The sequence below is a fragment of the Bombus vancouverensis genome, chromosome 12, assembly GCF_051014615.1.
Source record: "Bombus vancouverensis nearcticus chromosome 12, iyBomVanc1_principal, whole genome shotgun sequence".
Classification (NCBI taxonomy): domain Eukaryota; kingdom Metazoa; phylum Arthropoda; class Insecta; order Hymenoptera; family Apidae; genus Bombus; species Bombus vancouverensis.
Genome location: NC_134922.1, coordinates 6,835,885 through 6,853,391, shown reverse-complemented (window position 1 = coordinate 6,853,391; position 17,507 = coordinate 6,835,885). Strand labels below are relative to the sequence as shown.

Below are 17,507 nucleotides of genomic sequence, written 5' to 3'. Positions count from 1 at the left end.
ATAATTTAGATTTTTACAATGGACGAGTAATTACAAGGTAATTTTTAAAACGATTAGCCATGGTTCTCATAACTTCAAAAATGATTAATTGACTATTCTGTACAACTCTTTGAAGTTCAATGAAAATTACCATGGATGCAGATTTTTAATATTCAAGAATTTGAAAAATTACATGCAGCTAAATTACAAAAAAGAAACAAATGCGTGCTTTGCTCGTGTATTAGAGATGAAAAAACATACTATTGTATAGAATGCAGTAAATCTATTTGTGAAAATTTTCGGAGCTATATTATTAAAGATTGCCGCCACATATAAGAATTCATCTAAACCACATAGATATTTGAAAGGATATATGTACAATATAGAGTGAAAGTACACTGGAAGTATGTATTTCAATAGATTCTTTTACGTGATTTACGTACATAAGTTACGAAACAGTGCAGCATTTGAAAATCCACAGTAAGATTAAAAAGAATATGTATACGTTTCAAGGATGAATTCAAATAAACCATTGTTTCCTATCAATAACGTTCTATTTATAATTTCACAATCAAAAACTTGCAAGTATCTACTAAAAATCATATTTAAAAAATCGACAAATGTTTACATCGAGTGTAGTCATTATCGATGTGATTATCGATATGTTAATCTTAAACCTATATGAAGGTAGGCGCAATAAAAGTCGAAAGGTGGGCAGAAAGACTATGGTGAATACGTATTCGCGATAGTAGCTTGAGTATATTGAAATGACAACAAATGATTGATATTATTGGGAATGGTATAATATGAGGTGAAAAAGGGAATATATTCCGGCGCGAACGGGAGCGCACTTTGTTGGTAAGTAGCCCGACAAAGCGTCCCGTTCGTGGAAATGATTGTGTATTTGGGACTTTCATTCAAGGTGCTAGAAAAATTCCCTTCTGAATTCCTGTTGGTGAATGCAGGTTATGTGAGCATCGAAACGCGTCGTTATTCACCGTTTTTATTGCATATTGGCCAGGATGGGCCAGGGTACGGATACATGCACAGATAGGCCTGCTGAAGTTAGCGTCATCAGATTCGTATCTAGGAATCGTACTATCGAGGAAATAGCCCCCAAAAAGGTAAAATCACCGGAGGCATTTAATGGGTTCAATGACCCCTAACTCAAAACAAGTCACTCACCATTTACCTTTATTTGTTAACTTACTACTTTATATAGTTAAAGGAATCTTTTTTATTGATGAGATGTAATAATTAGACTGTGGATTTTATGAAAACTAATATTTTTGAGAATATAATTTAAAAAATAGGACTTCTGTGGAACCTCTTTTTCATACTTAAGCATTATAGAAAGAATTATACATTGGATATTTTCTATATTTTTTCATGTTAGGTGCATTTTGTGCAATTTCACATTTCCAAATTTCCTACAAATACATAAAAATCTGCAGTCTAGTTATAATTTAAATGAATGAGATTAGTAAAACAATTTGATTTTGTATTATAATTTGGATATGAAATGTTTGATGATTACGGTTGAGCTATTATCATCAATATTTTAGGAAGTTTTTGCAAAAATTATTATCTTTTTGTTTATTATATAAATGAAATGAAAAGATTATGTATATTCTTAAGTTATTTGTAATAGATACTTAATCAAATTATGTTTTTAGGAAGTATACACTTGTAAACAACGGGGCTGTGGCAAGACATTTACCAATCAAGATGAATACAAAACACATGAAGCTCTCGAGGCTTTAAAAATTAGGTTTATGTAAGCTGGCTTCATTTGTTATAAAAATTGATTATGAAATATTAGGTAATAGTATAGTATATTAATAATTATATTTATAGCTGTCGAGAACCAGGATGTGGAGAAGAACTGTCTGATCCTGGAAGCATGTGGCGCCATTATCAAGAATGGCATAATAATGAAACAAATGTATTTATATGTCCATACACAAATTGTGGATCTTTACATACAACCAGTATCAATCTAGAAGAACATATCGAAAACTGCCATAGACAACCATCAACGTTGCCCACTGAACCAGAAGTAATATGTTTTGAAGATCCTGAAAATGCAATGGATGAGGAAATTGTACAAAGCACAGAGGAATGTTATGAGAAGAGAACAAATGAATCTTTTGGGATAAAAGTATGTCAGTATGATGATAATAACGAGCAAAATCTTCTCAGAAGTGATACTGCACAGCAACAAAAAAATGAGGTTTCTCATGATCAAAATACTGCAAATGATAGTTCAAAAGAAGATTATTCTTCCATTAGTGAATCTTTAAATGAAGCAGGCACATTTTCTATGAATGAAAATTTAATTCTAAATGCAGAGAATTTTCTATCTAAATACGAGAATAACACAAACAAATGTCTAGAACTGCAAAGTGAACATTCCCAAGAAAAAATAAATGTAGTTTATGTAAATGGTGATATTACCATTACGAAAAATACGAAAAATGAAATGTGCAGTATAAATTCTAGAAATCAAGACCATAGAATTGAACTAGATAATCTAGAAAAGATTTTCAGAAATGAACTTGATCGTGATATTTCAAAATCCGAGGAGAATACTATGGAAACAAACAGTAATTGTTCGGATGATGAAGAATACACTCCAAAGAAGCAACGTATGTCTAGGTACAAGCAAGAAATTTATAAATGTGCGGTTAATGGCTGTGGGAGAAAATACAAATACATATCCCATTATCGTCATCACCAAGATAGTCATAAATTAGCTGCCAATACAATTAGTTCAAATTCTAGCAAATCAATATTGAAATTAAAACAAGGGAAAGCCTCAACGGTCAGTTTTTTCTTGTAAGTTTGAAGCTATTAACATCTACAAGTAAAAGCAATATCTTTTTTAATTCTTTATATGTAAAGACAGATACGTGTTATTCATAATTTTAAATGCTTTGTCAAATTTATCACATGTGATTTTAAATTCTAGTTTTTATATTGTATCTTTTGCATCTCAGGTAATTACTATTAGTATAAATGTTATCAAAAAATTAATTTCTCCATTTAATTTTATTTTATATTAATTAGATGCAAGATCCCTGGCTGTGGAGCTCAGGTGAGCAATGTAACTGGTTTATGGAAACATTACCAGGACAATCATGCTAATTCAAAACTGCCAATAGTACAAGAAACTGCTAAAAGCAATGAAGTATTTCGGTAAGTTATATTGTCACTTGTTTATGCTTCACATATTATAGAACTGTACTTATTTACATTTTTGATTGAGTATTCTTGAATTTACTGCTAGAAATCTGTTTTGATAGATTATTAAAAGAAAACATGTTTCAGTTGTAAAATACCTGGATGTGAATCGGAGTTTAGTACAACACTAATGCTGTACAAACACTTCACTGAAGTGCATTCAAATGGCATTGGCAATAATGCTAGCACAAATACAAAGACTGGGAATGGGAGTAGTTTTCATTATACTGAAATATTTAAAGATGATACTACTAACCCACAAGCAAATTTTAAGACTGACTTTAAAGCAAAGAATAATATTAATGTAAATGACTGTACGATAAGTACTAATGATCAAAGATCATCATCAGTTGTTAAGAAGGAAACACGGGATTGACTTCAGATAAGTTGGTATTACACGTAAACGTGAAGATAAATAATTGTAGCGGTGAATTAGAGTACTTTACCGGGGCCGCAAACATTCGAATTATAAAGTAAATTATTTTTCCTCCTTCTTTACAAACAGAGACGCGTCTGTCCTTTATTATCCATCTGTTTAACTAGTCACTTTTTATTACGCTTTTATTACTGATTTTATGGGGGACGGCCCTCGTTAACTACTCAAATCTTCGTAATTATAACTTTGAATTATAGGAATGCTAAATAGAGAGATAACTCTAGGGTTATCAGAGTTGTTTTTCTATGAATTTTAATTATTTCAGTGAAGATATTATATGATAACAATTTCATAGCTTTCGATGTTGAATTAAATTTCCAGATTTGCTTTTATGTAAATATCTAAAAATTACTAAGAACTTTGTAATACCTAAAATTTACTTCTTGTTATATTACAAATTTACAATGAAAAAAATTGAAAAGAAGTACATTTTCAATGTTTTCAAATATATTTTACTGTTATTATTGTAATGAAAAACAACATTACAGCTATTATATACAAAGTAAATATTAAATCAACTCATTTGTAATCTCTACATTTTAAAAAAAGATATGAAAAACAACTCGAACAAATTTAAAAAGTTAAAACTTAATATTCAATCAATACAACAGTAAATGCAAAGTAAAGATACAATTCCGTAGATTGATAAGCCTAGTGTGGCAAATTTAAAAATAAAATTCTTGAAACAAAAGACCGTTTACTGCAGTAATTTGTGCGCGTGTTAATATAAAACTCTTGACTTTCCATACTAATTTTTACTATTTTATATTATTGTATCATTTTAATGTAATTTATGTTAGGTCATGTCGTAGTTATTGTAGTAGATATTGTAGGTAAATAAGCATTACGTAGCATTTTCATTTATATGTCTGTACATTGAAAAATAAAGTGCAATAGTAAGTTAAAAAGGAGGTTCCATTAACTATAAAATACTTTATTATTTCGTTAATTGAAATATTTTATTTCTTACACACAAAAGACTGTATATGATATATACATGTCGGAGAAGGAAAGACAGCGGGATTTCCCGTCCGGAATGTTGGGACAAACCCCAATACACTAGTCCAGACTTTTACTATAGCCGCCCTTAAGTAATAAAAATAAGAAATAGTCTTAATGTTCCAATCTGACTTTATGACGATGGGTTTGGGCTCGAAGTGACATGGCAGGTCACCGGACGTAGCCACGGTCACGAAAGGGACATGTACCAACGTGCTACTCGATTTGGGTAACTTCCCGATAACTCAATCGGCAATTCGTCCAACGACTCACTAACAAACTAACTAACTCTAACTCTCTCTCTAACTCTGTCAATCCAAAAAAGGCTGCCCTTATATACTCCTGTCCCCGCTTCTCGGGTTAATCTTTGTTTTAAGGAGAGCCCTATAATCATTTCATACCTCTGTCAGGTACATGTCCCTCCCGTGACCGTGGCTATGTCCGGTAACCTGCCATGTCACTTCGAGCCCAAACCCATCGTCATAAAGTCAGATTGGAACATTAAGACTATTTCTTATTTTTATTACTTAAGGGCAGCTATAGTAAAAGTCTGGACTAGTGTATTGGGGTTTGTCCCAACATTCCGGACGGGAAATCCCGCTGTCTTTCCTTCTCCGACATACATATATTGTATATATATAATCTAATCTCAATTTGAACAAAATTACTCTCCATACTGCTATCATTGTATCTTTTAGTGTGATTTATTATGCTTTTTACGTTATGGTTTATAAATTTAATCGTTTGGTGTACAGCTCAGAAACAAAATTTTCTTTTAATAATCGTCGATGATTTAAGAACTGCTTTAGGATGTTATGGTGACGCTAAAGCGTATACGCCAAATATAGATCGCTTAGCGACAGGAGCTGCCATTTTTTCTCAAGCATTTGCTCAGGTTAGTATTAAGCTAATAGTAAGAAATTAATACCGAAGCCTATACATTAATTAAAAAATGTATATATAGATATAGTAACGTCTTTTTAGCAAGCATTGTGTGCACCAAGCAGGAATTCATTTTTAACAAGCCGAAGACCAGATACACTTCATCTTTATGATTTCTATAGCTACTGGCGAAAAGATATTGACAACTTTACAACATTGCCCCAACACCTAAAAAATAATGGTTATATTACTAAATCAGTGGGAAAAGTTTTTCATCCAGGTTTTTACTTTTTAAGATGCGATGTGTGGATATAAATTGTTTTACATCATTTGATATGATTATGGTATGCTTCACAGGAATTAGTTCAAATAATTCTGATGATAGCCCTTATTCATGGTCAGAAACTCCCTTTCATCCATTTACAGAAAGATATAAAGATGCTCCAATGTGTCAAACGAATATGCAGATGTTGCCTGCACAAAATCTTGTAATATTTGTAATATAATGAGCTATTACTTAAAGAGTATTGAGAAGATTGAAAGAGATGATGATATCTAATAACATTATAAATTTTATTTTTCATATTTTAGTTATGTCCAGTTAAAGTTTCATCAATGCCAAATAAAACATTACCAGATATAGAAATATTGAGGGAAGCTAAAACTTTTCTATCTAATCAAGCAGGAAATAGTAGTCCTTTTTTTTTAGCAGTTGGATTTCAGAAACCACACATACCATTTAAATATCCAAAAAAATATTTAAGTATATTTAATTATTATTATTAATTATTATAATCATAAAGATTTCTAATTAAAGAAGTCTTTTTTATAAAAAAATATTTTGCAGAAAACCACCCCTTGCACAAATTTGAAGTACCTAAACCTTACAAATGGTCAAATAATGTTAGTAGTATTGCTTATAATCCTTGGAATGATTTAAGAAAAAGGGAAGATGTTGCTGCTTTGAATCTTAAATTTCCATGGGAAAAAATACCAAGTATAGTTAAAGTGATATGTGAAAATTTATTTTCTTGTGTGTAATGCACAAGGATATATGTTTATTTCTTTTTAATTTTTAGAAAGTTTTGCTCGGTTAATTATTCAATCATATTATGCATCTGTAACATATATTGATGATTTAATTGGTACATTAATAAATCATTTGGAAAGGTTGTCAATTCGAGGAGATACTACTATTATATTAATGTCTGACCATGGTGAGTTGAAAAATCTCCCAATTAACTATTATCTAAATTTTTCTATCTTTTAAATTATTATTCAATTTTTTACAATTAATATTTATGTAGGCTGGTCACTAGGAGAGCATGCGGTATGGGCAAAATATAGCAACTATGATGTTGCTTTAAAAGTACCATTGATAGTATCAATACCTGGGCTTACATATGAAAAACTAAAAGAAAATACGAACGTAAATAATTCGTCAAAAGGGAATCAGATATTTATAGATTCAATAGTAGAATTAGTTGATATTTTTCCAACAATTGCAGATTTAGCAAATATCTCAATACCTATTTGTTCAAATGAAAGTATGCAAATTACCTGCAGCGAAGGAATTACTTTTATACCACTTATAAGAGCTGCTTTAAAAAACGAGGTATTATTAATTTACAAATTTAAGTTTTATAGCTTTAATAATATATAATTGTTGAAACTGTTTATCTTAGACATTTGTAATAATTTATAGTATATAATATTTATAATATAGTATAATTTATAGGTAATATTATGGAAAAAGGCGGCATTTGCACAATATCCAAGACCAAGCATTGAACCTTCGATACATCCAAATAGTGATGAACCACGTTTAAAAGAGATTAAAGCAATGGGGTATACTCTAAGGACAAATACATATCGTTATATAGCATGGTTATCATTTAATCCTGAAACTATGTCACCAAATTGGAACAATATCATTGCAGAGGAGTTGTATGATTATAGTTATGACAAGGGTGAAAACCAAAATGTAGCATTTCTTGAAGAATATGCCAAATTAAAGGAAAAATTAAAAATTTTATTGCAACATGGTTGGAGAAATATTTTATCAGCTAAATCTAATTTTTAAATTATAATTATACTTGTTTAATTAATTTATTATCACTTTACATACATTTGCAACTTTAAATCAAATAAACTTCGTATTTTTATACATAATTGCAAGCAATATGAAATTTACTTATTTGTTTAATATAAATTTATCATTAAATTAATGTTAAATAAATTATATAATTCATTAATACTCTATTTAAGTAATCTAAGTCAGTATAAAAGTTTTATGGTTAGTATAAATATACAGTTTATAAACACATATTTGTCTGTATATATATAGTGAAAAGTTTATCAAATAAAAAATGCCAATGTTCAAGTAATAATTTTATGCTAATTACTTATAGCAACAATATTATTCAGTTTCATCAATACTGATACTACCATAATACAAGTATAACATACTAAAAATGTAGATGAAAGTATAAGCGCTTAATATATTGAAGCATTTTTACATTATATAAAACAATATAAAACTTTACATTGTATAATTTTATTCATTCCTCTTGATTTTTATTTTTGTTATTTACTGTGGTTGATATTACCTGAAATTGTATCAAGTAAATTTTACATTTAATAAATATTTAACTTTAATTTCTTGTTAATGTATCCACGTTACCTCTATAACATCATCATCAACATCTCCAGATCTAATATCAGTAATCCTATAATCTTTCTGTTGATTGGTCAAATTTTTAATTCTATTCGGTACTGAATAAGATGTTTGAGCCATATTGGGTACTGAAGTTAAGTTTGGATTCTAGTATTCATAAATCCTCAGTTAAATTTTATACAAAAAACATGTTTTATATTCGAACGTTATCAATGGAAAAATTGTAAGTTATTGAAATACCTGATCGATTATTGAATTTGCGGTATTGTAGAAAGAATGTTGTTCCATGTAATTGTACATATTTGTTAATACATTAGCAGTCATCATTTGTTGGGTTTGTGGTGTTGCATTAGGATACTATAAAATGTAAATTATAAGCTAATAAATATGAGCAAACTATTTGAGTTATTGACGAAAAACATCATATTCTTACATCCTTTTGAAGAAGTATTCGAAGTTTTTCATAATCCGTACCAATACCCAATGGTGGCGGTATCTTATATTGATTTAACATCATATTATTTGGGAACGCCATTGAATATGATGGCATTATTGGCGGTTTTCCTTTCTTTTCCTCTTCATATTCTAACCAAGCTTGCTTCCTTTCTTCTTCATTCAGTTCTTCCTCTGCCTATTATTAAACAAGATTATTAAGAATATTTATTTTGAGACAAGCAGATTACTGTATTATGTAGCTACAAGTTACTTTATTTTCCAAAAGAGAATCATGTTCATGATAGTTCTCCACAAAATTTTTATATTTTAAAAATATTTCTGCTAATAATCTATCTTTAGGCAAATTCAGAGTAGGTTTCTCTCCATTGTTTCGTTCAAATGTGTACAATTCATTTAAATTTTGATTGCTATAATGACGTTCTATTTGTTGCTCATCGACGACTCTACAAGAAAGTGATAGTTTCGTCACTTGTCGATTGTAGATCTTTTCTTCCATCGTTCCAGCTGCTAGAAATCGATAAACGTAACATGGTTTCTTTTGACCAAATCTGTAAATTATATATATTTCAGTAATTATGAAATCTTATTATTATTGATCACAATGACTTAGAATCACAGGCACGAACCTGTATACACGAAATATACTTTGGACATCATGAGAAGGATTCCAACTTGCGTCAAAAATAATAACACGATTGGCAGCGGTTAAATTAATTCCCAGTCCACCTGCTCTGGTTGAGATTAGGAACAATCTTGCTCTTGTATTTGATGGTTCATTAAATATTCTGCACCATGCGTTTCTATTTTCAGCGGATGTTTGACCATCCATCCGAAAGTAGTCCAACCCCAATGACCAACTTCCAGTATGTCCATCTATATATTCCAAATTTTCACCGTTTTGTGTTGTATTATCGATTTTTTCAAGAAACTGCTCGATTAGAGATAATGAATACAACGATTGTGAAAATACCAAGCTAAAATAATTAAGCAATTTTTAAAGATAGTATGTAAATTATTGTAGACTTTTCTAAAAGTAATATAAAAAGCATACACTTTGTCTCCGATTTGTTCACATTCCTTCAGGATTCCAAAAAGAAGTATCAATTTGGAAGAAACTCTCATATCTTCAAAGTGTTCAAGTTTAACAAACTGTAACCACCATTCCTCTTCTTTCTTTTCAGATTCTTCAGGAATTATTTCAGCTTCTACATATAAAATAAGAACAATATATATATATTTTATAACATATTAGTTTAACGTAAATATAATCTTACCTGGTCTATTATTTTTTGAATTAGTTCTTATATTTTTTGTAACATTTGTATCAATGGTTACAATATCATCATCTTCTTCAGTACTCATACTGGTCGTAGTCTCTATTTCGGCATCGTCAATAAAGTCTTTTAAAGAACCCTCCGAATCACTGATTTCGAATTTTTTTTCATTTATCTTTTCTATCTTTTCTGCATTCATTCGCAAAACCAAAGGATGTGTCCATATTCTTTGTAATGATTGAAAATCTGCGAAAAGAGATCCATTGGCATTGCGTATTCGCCTGAAATAGAAAATACATATTAAATTTTGAAATTTCATTAAAAAGTCATTTCACATACCTTGCAAAATTATCCAAATAATATTGATACATATTAATTTGCATTTCAGTTAGACTGACAAAAATTACATATTCCTGTTTCGGTGGTAAAAATGGTGTTAGTACAGAATAATCAAACCTTTGTACACAACCCTTTAACATCTTATGTAAAACGTATGCTCGTTTTTTCATTAATGTAACATCATATTCGGTAGAATCATCAAATTGACCATTAGTTATTGGATTCCCAAATCTGTTTGAAAATTCTTTCTTCGTTCCTAAAAGATTTGGCTTTACAAACTGTACCATACAGTGATCTGTAATATATCAGTTATAAATGTTTAATCAAACGAATACTGAATTATTTATATATATACTTATTTAATATTGTTCAAGTTTTACATTCTATTAAATTATTTTGGAGTGGTGTTCCTGTAAGTACAATTCTCCGTAATGTTTTAATCTGTTTCATTGATTTACTGAGAGCAGTATCCTCATTTTTTAGTAAATGTCCTTCATCGCAAACTACGACATCTGGACCAGGATTTATTAAGTACTGTAAAACTGCTTCTTTGATATTTTTTCTCATTTTATTATTTGTGCCACTTAGATTCCTAAACATTTCATAACCAATAATGAGTACACCACCAGTTCTTTGCCAGCTTTCCAATTGAAACTTTCGTTCTATATTTTTCCTTAATCTTTAACAAATTTATCAACAATTATTATATGACCATTTGTTCATCATTATCTTAAATGTATTTGTAAATATATTTATGGAACTTACTTAGTCATTTCGTAAATCTCGATGTCATGTTCTATATCCTTTAACCAATTCGTAAATTCATTTACCCAATTAAGTACCGTGCTCAAGGGACAAACGATCATAATTGTTTTAACACCAGTTTTTTCATGTGTTAAAAGTGTATGACCCAAGGCAATTACTTGAAGAGTTTTACCTAGACCCATACAATGTGCAATTATACATCCAGACCCGTTAGAAGAATTTACTCTTTCCAATGATTCAAAGCATGCGTCCCACATGAATTTTATTCCTTCAGCTTGATGGGGTTTTAAACGCTTTACTAAATTTTCATGGACAGTCACCAATTCCTCTTTTGTTTCAGGATCAAAATCCAATACCAACTTATCTACTTTTTCTTCGCCAGCCAATCTTGCTTCATACATCTCATTGTACTATAATACAAAATAAAGAAATGCTTTTTCTTCGTTCTTATGGAACAGAAAATTAGTTAAGAATTAATTAAAAATATGTACCAATTTTTGTCTCTCAGCAATACGTTTAAGTCTTTCTTCCTCTTCTTTGGCAGCTTGCTTAGTATCACTTGTAACTTGCTTATCTTTCATTACTTTTCGGATATTTTTACGACCTTTTTTTCCAGGTGTTCCTTGAGAATTCGTAATATCAAGGTCCTTATCGCTATTTTCATCACTATTACTGGACATATTTTTAATGCGTCTTCTCTTTGGTTTGGTTCTAGGAATTTATAAGGAATATATATGTATAGGAATGTAAAAACCAACATAGAAAATTACTATAAATTTTTTTATACGATTTTTTATAGAAATTGATAGCTTCATATAAAAGGAAAGCATTAAAATAAATTATAGAAAAATATACAATAACTTGCGAAAATTTTAAACCACTTATCAGACGAAAATGTTATTTGTTTAAATGTTATTTTATAAATGAATGTAAGAATATATTAAGAATATTATTTTATCTTTGTTGTTATTTCTAAGAAAATATGTAATTGTAGAATTGGCAATTAGTTTAAAAAATATATAAAAATAGTCTTAAATAATTAATATTTGCTCAGCATAATCTTTTGCTCAGTAGCAGTAGTTCTTTTGGATTAATTAATAAAATAAAAAATAATTTTTTAATACATTCAGCACTATACTACTTTAGTAGAATAGTACCTCAAAAATTTTTCTTTTTGAATGTTCTTTTTCTCTTTGGGCTGTTCTACATAATCTCATATACATTGTAAAAAATATCTAGACTAGAACATTGAACAATTTTCAAACATTTCTAAATCATGTAAAACTATAAATGAATAACACAATGAAAGAAATGTTTAAAAATTAATTTTCATATAGTAATCTGTGAGCAACCTCTACACATATGTATTTAATTGCTGTTACGAAATCAGTAACACTGATGGTATAAAGCTTTGTATAGTATTGTATATATATATATATATAAAAGTAGCTATTATAAAAAATACCTTTTCTCTATAATCGAAGAGTCAGAATCAGATGATTTATGTGTCTTACGTTTACGCATCTTTTTTGGTTTTCCTACTGAAGAATCACTATCTGAAGACATATTATCTTCTGACATGGCAGATTTATTTGATTTTGTATCAGAATTTATCACCTGCAGATCTGAATCAGAATCTATAATCTGTCTACGATTTCTTCTTTCGCGTTTTGCAACTTTGATAGCTGAATGTTTGCTATTTCAAAAAATACCATGATTTATTTAATATATTACATAGTTTATTTATTAATTAACCATGTTAAATAACTCACATATGACTTTCTTCTGCCTTTTCTGTCCCTTTTTGTTTCTTATTCCATTTTTCTCTTGCAACATCAGAATCTGAGTCAGAGGAGAACTTCATTGTTAATAGTTTATTTCGCCTCCATTTATTTTTCTTCCATTTGTCATCATTTTCCTAAGTATAATTGAATTAATCAATATCTTAATCTAAAACAAATTAATTGTCATCTTAATTGTTACCTTATCACTACTCTTTTTTTCAACTTTTTGAGTTGATCGTTTTGAAAGATCCTTTGATTTAGTTTTACTTTTGTCCTCCTCACTGTTACTGTTTTCAGAGGTAGATTCTTTTCGTTCACCTAAAATAAGATATATAAAATTTAATTTTATAAATAAATTTAATATGTAATGCTAATAAATAAGAAATGACATTAAATTTAGAAGAAGCTAGTCTAATATTTACCAATATCTGAGTCGGAAGAATATAAAAGAGCTTTCTTAGTAACTGCATCTGCTTCCAACATTAATTCTCTATTAGTTTGGAAATTAGCTTGTATTTTTGCGATTGAAATATCATTGTTTATATCAGAATCTTCCCCTATATTTTCAATTATATCAGAATTTTCCTCTGCATTTTCGTTTTTCAAATGATTCAATAGGGAATCTTCAATTTCCTTTACTTTAGTCTTTTTTGCTTTTCTAGATAAAGAACTTCGTGTCGAGCCAAAAGTATTTTTACGATTGTTTTGTAACCTATCCAAATCAATTAGACTGCAAAAATAAGTATATATATAAGTAAATATATAAAAATTTTATCCCAAGTAATGAAAAATAATTTTTTTGTTTTGTACCTTCTAAGCTCTTTATTCTCTAAATATTGTCGAGATTTTTCTAACGCATTCTTATACTTTTTAAGAGCATTTTCTGATAATTTTTCAACAACAACTTTACAAAATATTTTTAATTTTTTATCTGACCCAGTATAACTTATTTTAGGTAAACGTGCTGGTTCTCTAGAATCCAATGCTCTTTTGTTTTTTGTAAGATTTTTATCTTCATCTTTATTTTTCTTTGAAGAAGTATTTATTATTAGTGGTTTCAATGTAATCATTTTATCATTATCAGAACTTGAATTTTCACTACTGTCACTGGAATAATGTTTCTTACTTAAACTTTCTTTTTTATCACAAGGACTGATAGAATCATCTGAATTTGACTCAAGAAGTGCACGTTTAGCACAAACTTCTTCATTAATGAGTTCATCAGGTTTGTCTAATAAATTATTTTCATGAATAGAATTACTTTGTGTCTTATCTTTTTCTTCTTTTTTATCACATTTTATCTTTTTCGATTGCGATACGTCTTTCTCTTCGAAACTATCATTTGTGCTGAAACTTTTAATAAATTTTTCATTCAGTGATTCATCATTTGTGGGTGTTTCTGAGTCCGATTCTAACATTGCCCTCTTAGCTTGTTCTTCGGCATCAATATCATTTAAAACGTCATTTTTCTTTTCTTCAGTTGATTCTACAATTTCATCAGAAAAAACTGATTTAGATTTTGCATTTTCAATTTTCGTAGAGCACGAGTTTTTATCTGTAAGTTTTGTATCTAATTTTTCATTTGTGAAAGAGTTTTTATCTTTATTATCATTATTTTTTTCAAGTTCTTTTAATTGTAAACCATTTTCATTCCTACATTCATCTCTGACTTCTATCAAATCATTAATGTCTATATCTTCAGGTGTATCTTCAAATATATCATCTATGGATTCGTTCATAGCATGTTCATTTGTAGATGTCTGATATTCTTCAGATGCCTTCTCATTTGCATCAATTACTTTCAAATCATCTCTTGTATAAGTTTTATCTTCCTTTTTGTTGTCTAAGATGGAAGAGATAATTTGATCACTCTTTTCATTGTCACCTATTAATTTTTCTGAAACTTTAGTTAATGTATTGTTTGTTTTGTTTTTATCAACGTTTATTTTCGTATTACTTGTTCCTTCATCAGAAAATATTTCTTCATTATCACATTCAGAAACTGCGCTTGCTGCATTCGAGCTGTTCTCGGATTTATTGGATTCTTCTGTATCCTCTCTCTCTTTTGCTATTTCGTTATCGCTTAAAGAACGAGCTATGTTTTGTACTTTATGACTTTTACTCCATTTTTCATAAAAATTTGTTAATTCTTCTTTTTGTGCATTAAGTTCCATTTTAAGATTGTTGATCACATTTTTTGATTTTTCTATAACATTAAATGCTGATTCTTGGTATGTTAATTCTTTCTTAAAATATTTCCATTTTACATGTTCCATCTGTATTTCATATTCTGAACAAATTACCTTAAATTGATTAAAAATTTTCACAACATGAGACTTGAACTGTAAGCTTTGTTCTTTGCTGATTCTAGTCTTTTTTATTAACTGTGATGTGGATTCTTGATTTGACTCAGTGGATATTACTCGATCCTTCCCAGTTTTTTTCATGACACTCAAACCACTAAGAGAAACTTTTGATTTTTGGAATTCTTTGTCAGAACTAGAGTCTGTTTCTTTTTGTTTTGACTTTAATGATGAATGTCTTTTTGTCTTCTTTTCAGCAGATTTCTCATAAATTGCATCATCTGAATCACTAGAAACTGAATTTCTGGTTTTATTCTTTTCTTTTCTTATATTATTAGAATCAACTTTCTTATTTCTCATAATCTTTTTGTGCCCATCGTTTTTTAAATGTTCCTTGCCTTTCTTTTGTTTATGATGAGCAGTTTCACTCTCCTCCTCAGAGGATTCTCTTCTAGACCTTCTTGTTTGTTTTGGTCTGTTAATGCCATCTTCATCAGATGACCTTTCAATTGAATTATCACCTAGGAAATAATTAAAGTTAATTTTTCTGAATCAGAATTACAATTTTAACTTATTGTAATAAACATTTCTAATTTCCTTCTACAATAGACTTCTTCTATTCATCTTACGTGAATTTCCAAATTTATAAAAGAAAGGTCGTACATCTTCAGGAGTACTGGAATCATTGTCACATAATGACTGTATTGATTTTTTCATTTCTTCCACTCTTGCAAGCCGTTCTTTCATATATACTCTGTTTTTAGTGTCTCTTCTGAAATCAAATATGTGCTTTTAAATTATTATATTATTATTACATTCTGAATATGTTACACAAAAACAGAAATTATATTAATTATACTACATAATTAATTTCACATAATTTCCCACTAAAACTATGCAGAATTAACATATAAGAATTTATTTTTTCTTTGTATATACTTACTTGAACAAAGAAGACATAGTGATTGACAAAATAGTTCTCTATTTCCAAAAGGACCTTGAATTAAGTATAAAACATTTTTATTTTCCAATTTCAGAACCCAAAATGTCAGATTAAACTTGTTATATATGTTTCTGGAAACATAAATTTCTATTTTAACACTTGTGAATTAAAAGAATTTTTATTAATGTCATATCACCTACACTATTATGTCATATTATTTTATCTATTCTGGTTTTATTAACCATTCAGATTACTTTAACAAATTCACAATCTCCTGCCCATGTATGGGTCATTGTATTTTCCACTCACAAGTCCATTGACCCATCCATGGGTTAGGAATGTTTAACATTAGAAGTCATATAACTCTTGATAGAGGAATACCTTGTGTTTGAATTTCTGTGTAAATAATTAAATTGTAAATGTTTTACATGCAAGGAATAATTCAAATGAATATTCTAACAAAAATTATTGGGAAACAAAAATTATTATAACTAATTAATTGTTTTGAAGCAGTTAATGCAAAATGCATGCATATCGCTTTCTTAGATATATGGAGAGGAAGTATATCTTTTAGCATGAGCTGTGAATGTGTTAATCTTTAAACATTCAGAGACATTATCTAATTGCATATTATAGCAATAACAAACAAAGAAGATAAAGTACTTATAACATGTACTTTTTATTTGGTCCTTCTCAAAATTGTATCTGTAAAAAATAGTCATAGAATTAAAATAATAGAAAAATATTAAAAATGCACATTACAAGATCTTTTATTTTATTAATTCATGTATTTTCTCTCTGTGTATTCTACTTCTATTCTAAATTCTAACCAATATTACTCTTTAATTAAATATTCAATAATTTTAAAATCAATTAAAGTCATCATACAAATGTTTAGCATATTATCTATAACAAAAATATCGAGCAATCACTTATAAATAAAAGTTGATGTAATTTGCAAGTCTGTTTTTCCACTATGCATATATTAGGTATGTAAAATTGTTTTAATCTCAAAAACGAAAAATTGTTACTGTTTTATTTTTATAACATCGAAAGTAATTACATTTACGACAATATGACTTTTTTGCTCTGCAAATGAGTGCATAATCGCTATTGTCATTTTTACACGTTGATTCTTTAAGATTAAAATAAAGTTAAAAATTTGTATATATTAACTATTTATTATTATTTACTTATTAACTATTTCACAGGTTCATATTTACATATGTATAAATTTAAATCATAACAAACTGGTTAAACAACATGGAGAGACCTTTTTCACCTGACATTCTTTTATAAATCATCTCAAACTTTCACATATTATTATATTTAAATTAATAAAAAGTACAATATTTAAATGAAAAAATACACGTAGGAATGTAACAACTCTGACTGAATAAACTCTGACTGAATGGTCTTACTGAATA

The 17,507-nt window shown here is 28.7% G+C and overlaps 3 protein-coding genes across 10 annotated transcripts; 2 read left to right on the top strand and 1 right to left on the bottom strand.

The window, feature by feature from the left end:
* The first annotated feature begins 687 nt into the window (after positions 1-687).
* LOC117154971 (uncharacterized) lies at positions 688-4,566 on the top strand. Of its 4 annotated transcripts, none has more exons than XM_033330478.2 (6): positions 688-837; positions 945-1,103; positions 1,656-1,756; positions 1,837-2,817; positions 3,049-3,177; positions 3,310-4,566. In XM_033330478.2, the coding sequence occupies exons 2-6, from the start codon at positions 1,002-1,004 to the stop codon at positions 3,596-3,598; spliced, it is 1,602 nt and encodes a 533-aa protein (XP_033186369.1). In that variant the 5' UTR covers positions 688-837; positions 945-1,001; the 3' UTR covers positions 3,599-4,566. The 4 variants fall into 4 exon arrangements, with proteins under 4 accessions (XP_033186369.1, XP_076479652.1, XP_033186368.1 ...); XM_076623537.1 differs by having other exon boundaries at positions 902-1,103; positions 1,837-2,637; XM_033330477.2 differs by having other exon boundaries at positions 902-1,103.
* A 218-nt stretch (positions 4,567-4,784) lies between these two features.
* Ids (iduronate 2-sulfatase) lies at positions 4,785-7,929 on the top strand. Of its 2 annotated transcripts, none has more exons than XM_076623535.1 (8): positions 4,785-5,552; positions 5,642-5,819; positions 5,897-6,036; positions 6,131-6,302; positions 6,387-6,536; positions 6,619-6,756; positions 6,847-7,154; positions 7,278-7,929. In XM_076623535.1, the coding sequence occupies exons 1-8, from the start codon at positions 5,367-5,369 to the stop codon at positions 7,620-7,622; spliced, it is 1,617 nt and encodes a 538-aa protein (XP_076479650.1). In that variant the 5' UTR covers positions 4,785-5,366; the 3' UTR covers positions 7,623-7,929. The 2 variants fall into 2 exon arrangements, with proteins under 2 accessions (XP_076479650.1, XP_033186851.1); XM_033330960.2 differs by having other exon boundaries at positions 4,790-5,552; positions 5,897-6,027.
* Positions 7,930-8,014: 85 nt separating this feature from the next.
* On the bottom strand, positions 8,015-17,488 carry LOC117155216 (uncharacterized). Of its 4 annotated transcripts, none has more exons than XM_076623529.1 (21): positions 17,354-17,465; positions 16,757-16,785; positions 16,081-16,211; positions 15,767-15,909; positions 13,645-15,658; positions 13,257-13,564; positions 13,034-13,152; positions 12,823-12,968; positions 12,516-12,746; positions 11,542-11,761; positions 11,051-11,460; positions 10,666-10,964; positions 10,286-10,580; positions 9,947-10,227; positions 9,724-9,877; positions 9,299-9,646; positions 8,923-9,220; positions 8,650-8,847; positions 8,457-8,573; positions 8,223-8,363; positions 8,015-8,148 (listed from the first exon to the last, which is right to left on the bottom strand). In XM_076623529.1, the coding sequence occupies exons 3-21, from the start codon at positions 16,095-16,097 to the stop codon at positions 8,101-8,103; spliced, it is 5,787 nt and encodes a 1,928-aa protein (XP_076479644.1). In that variant the 5' UTR covers positions 16,098-16,211; positions 16,757-16,785; positions 17,354-17,465; the 3' UTR covers positions 8,015-8,100. The 4 variants fall into 4 exon arrangements, with proteins under 4 accessions (XP_076479644.1, XP_076479646.1, XP_076479645.1 ...); XM_076623531.1 differs by having other exon boundaries at positions 8,015-8,132; XM_076623530.1 differs by lacking the exon at positions 16,757-16,785 and having other exon boundaries at positions 17,354-17,488.
* Positions 17,489-17,507: the final 19 nt, after the last annotated feature.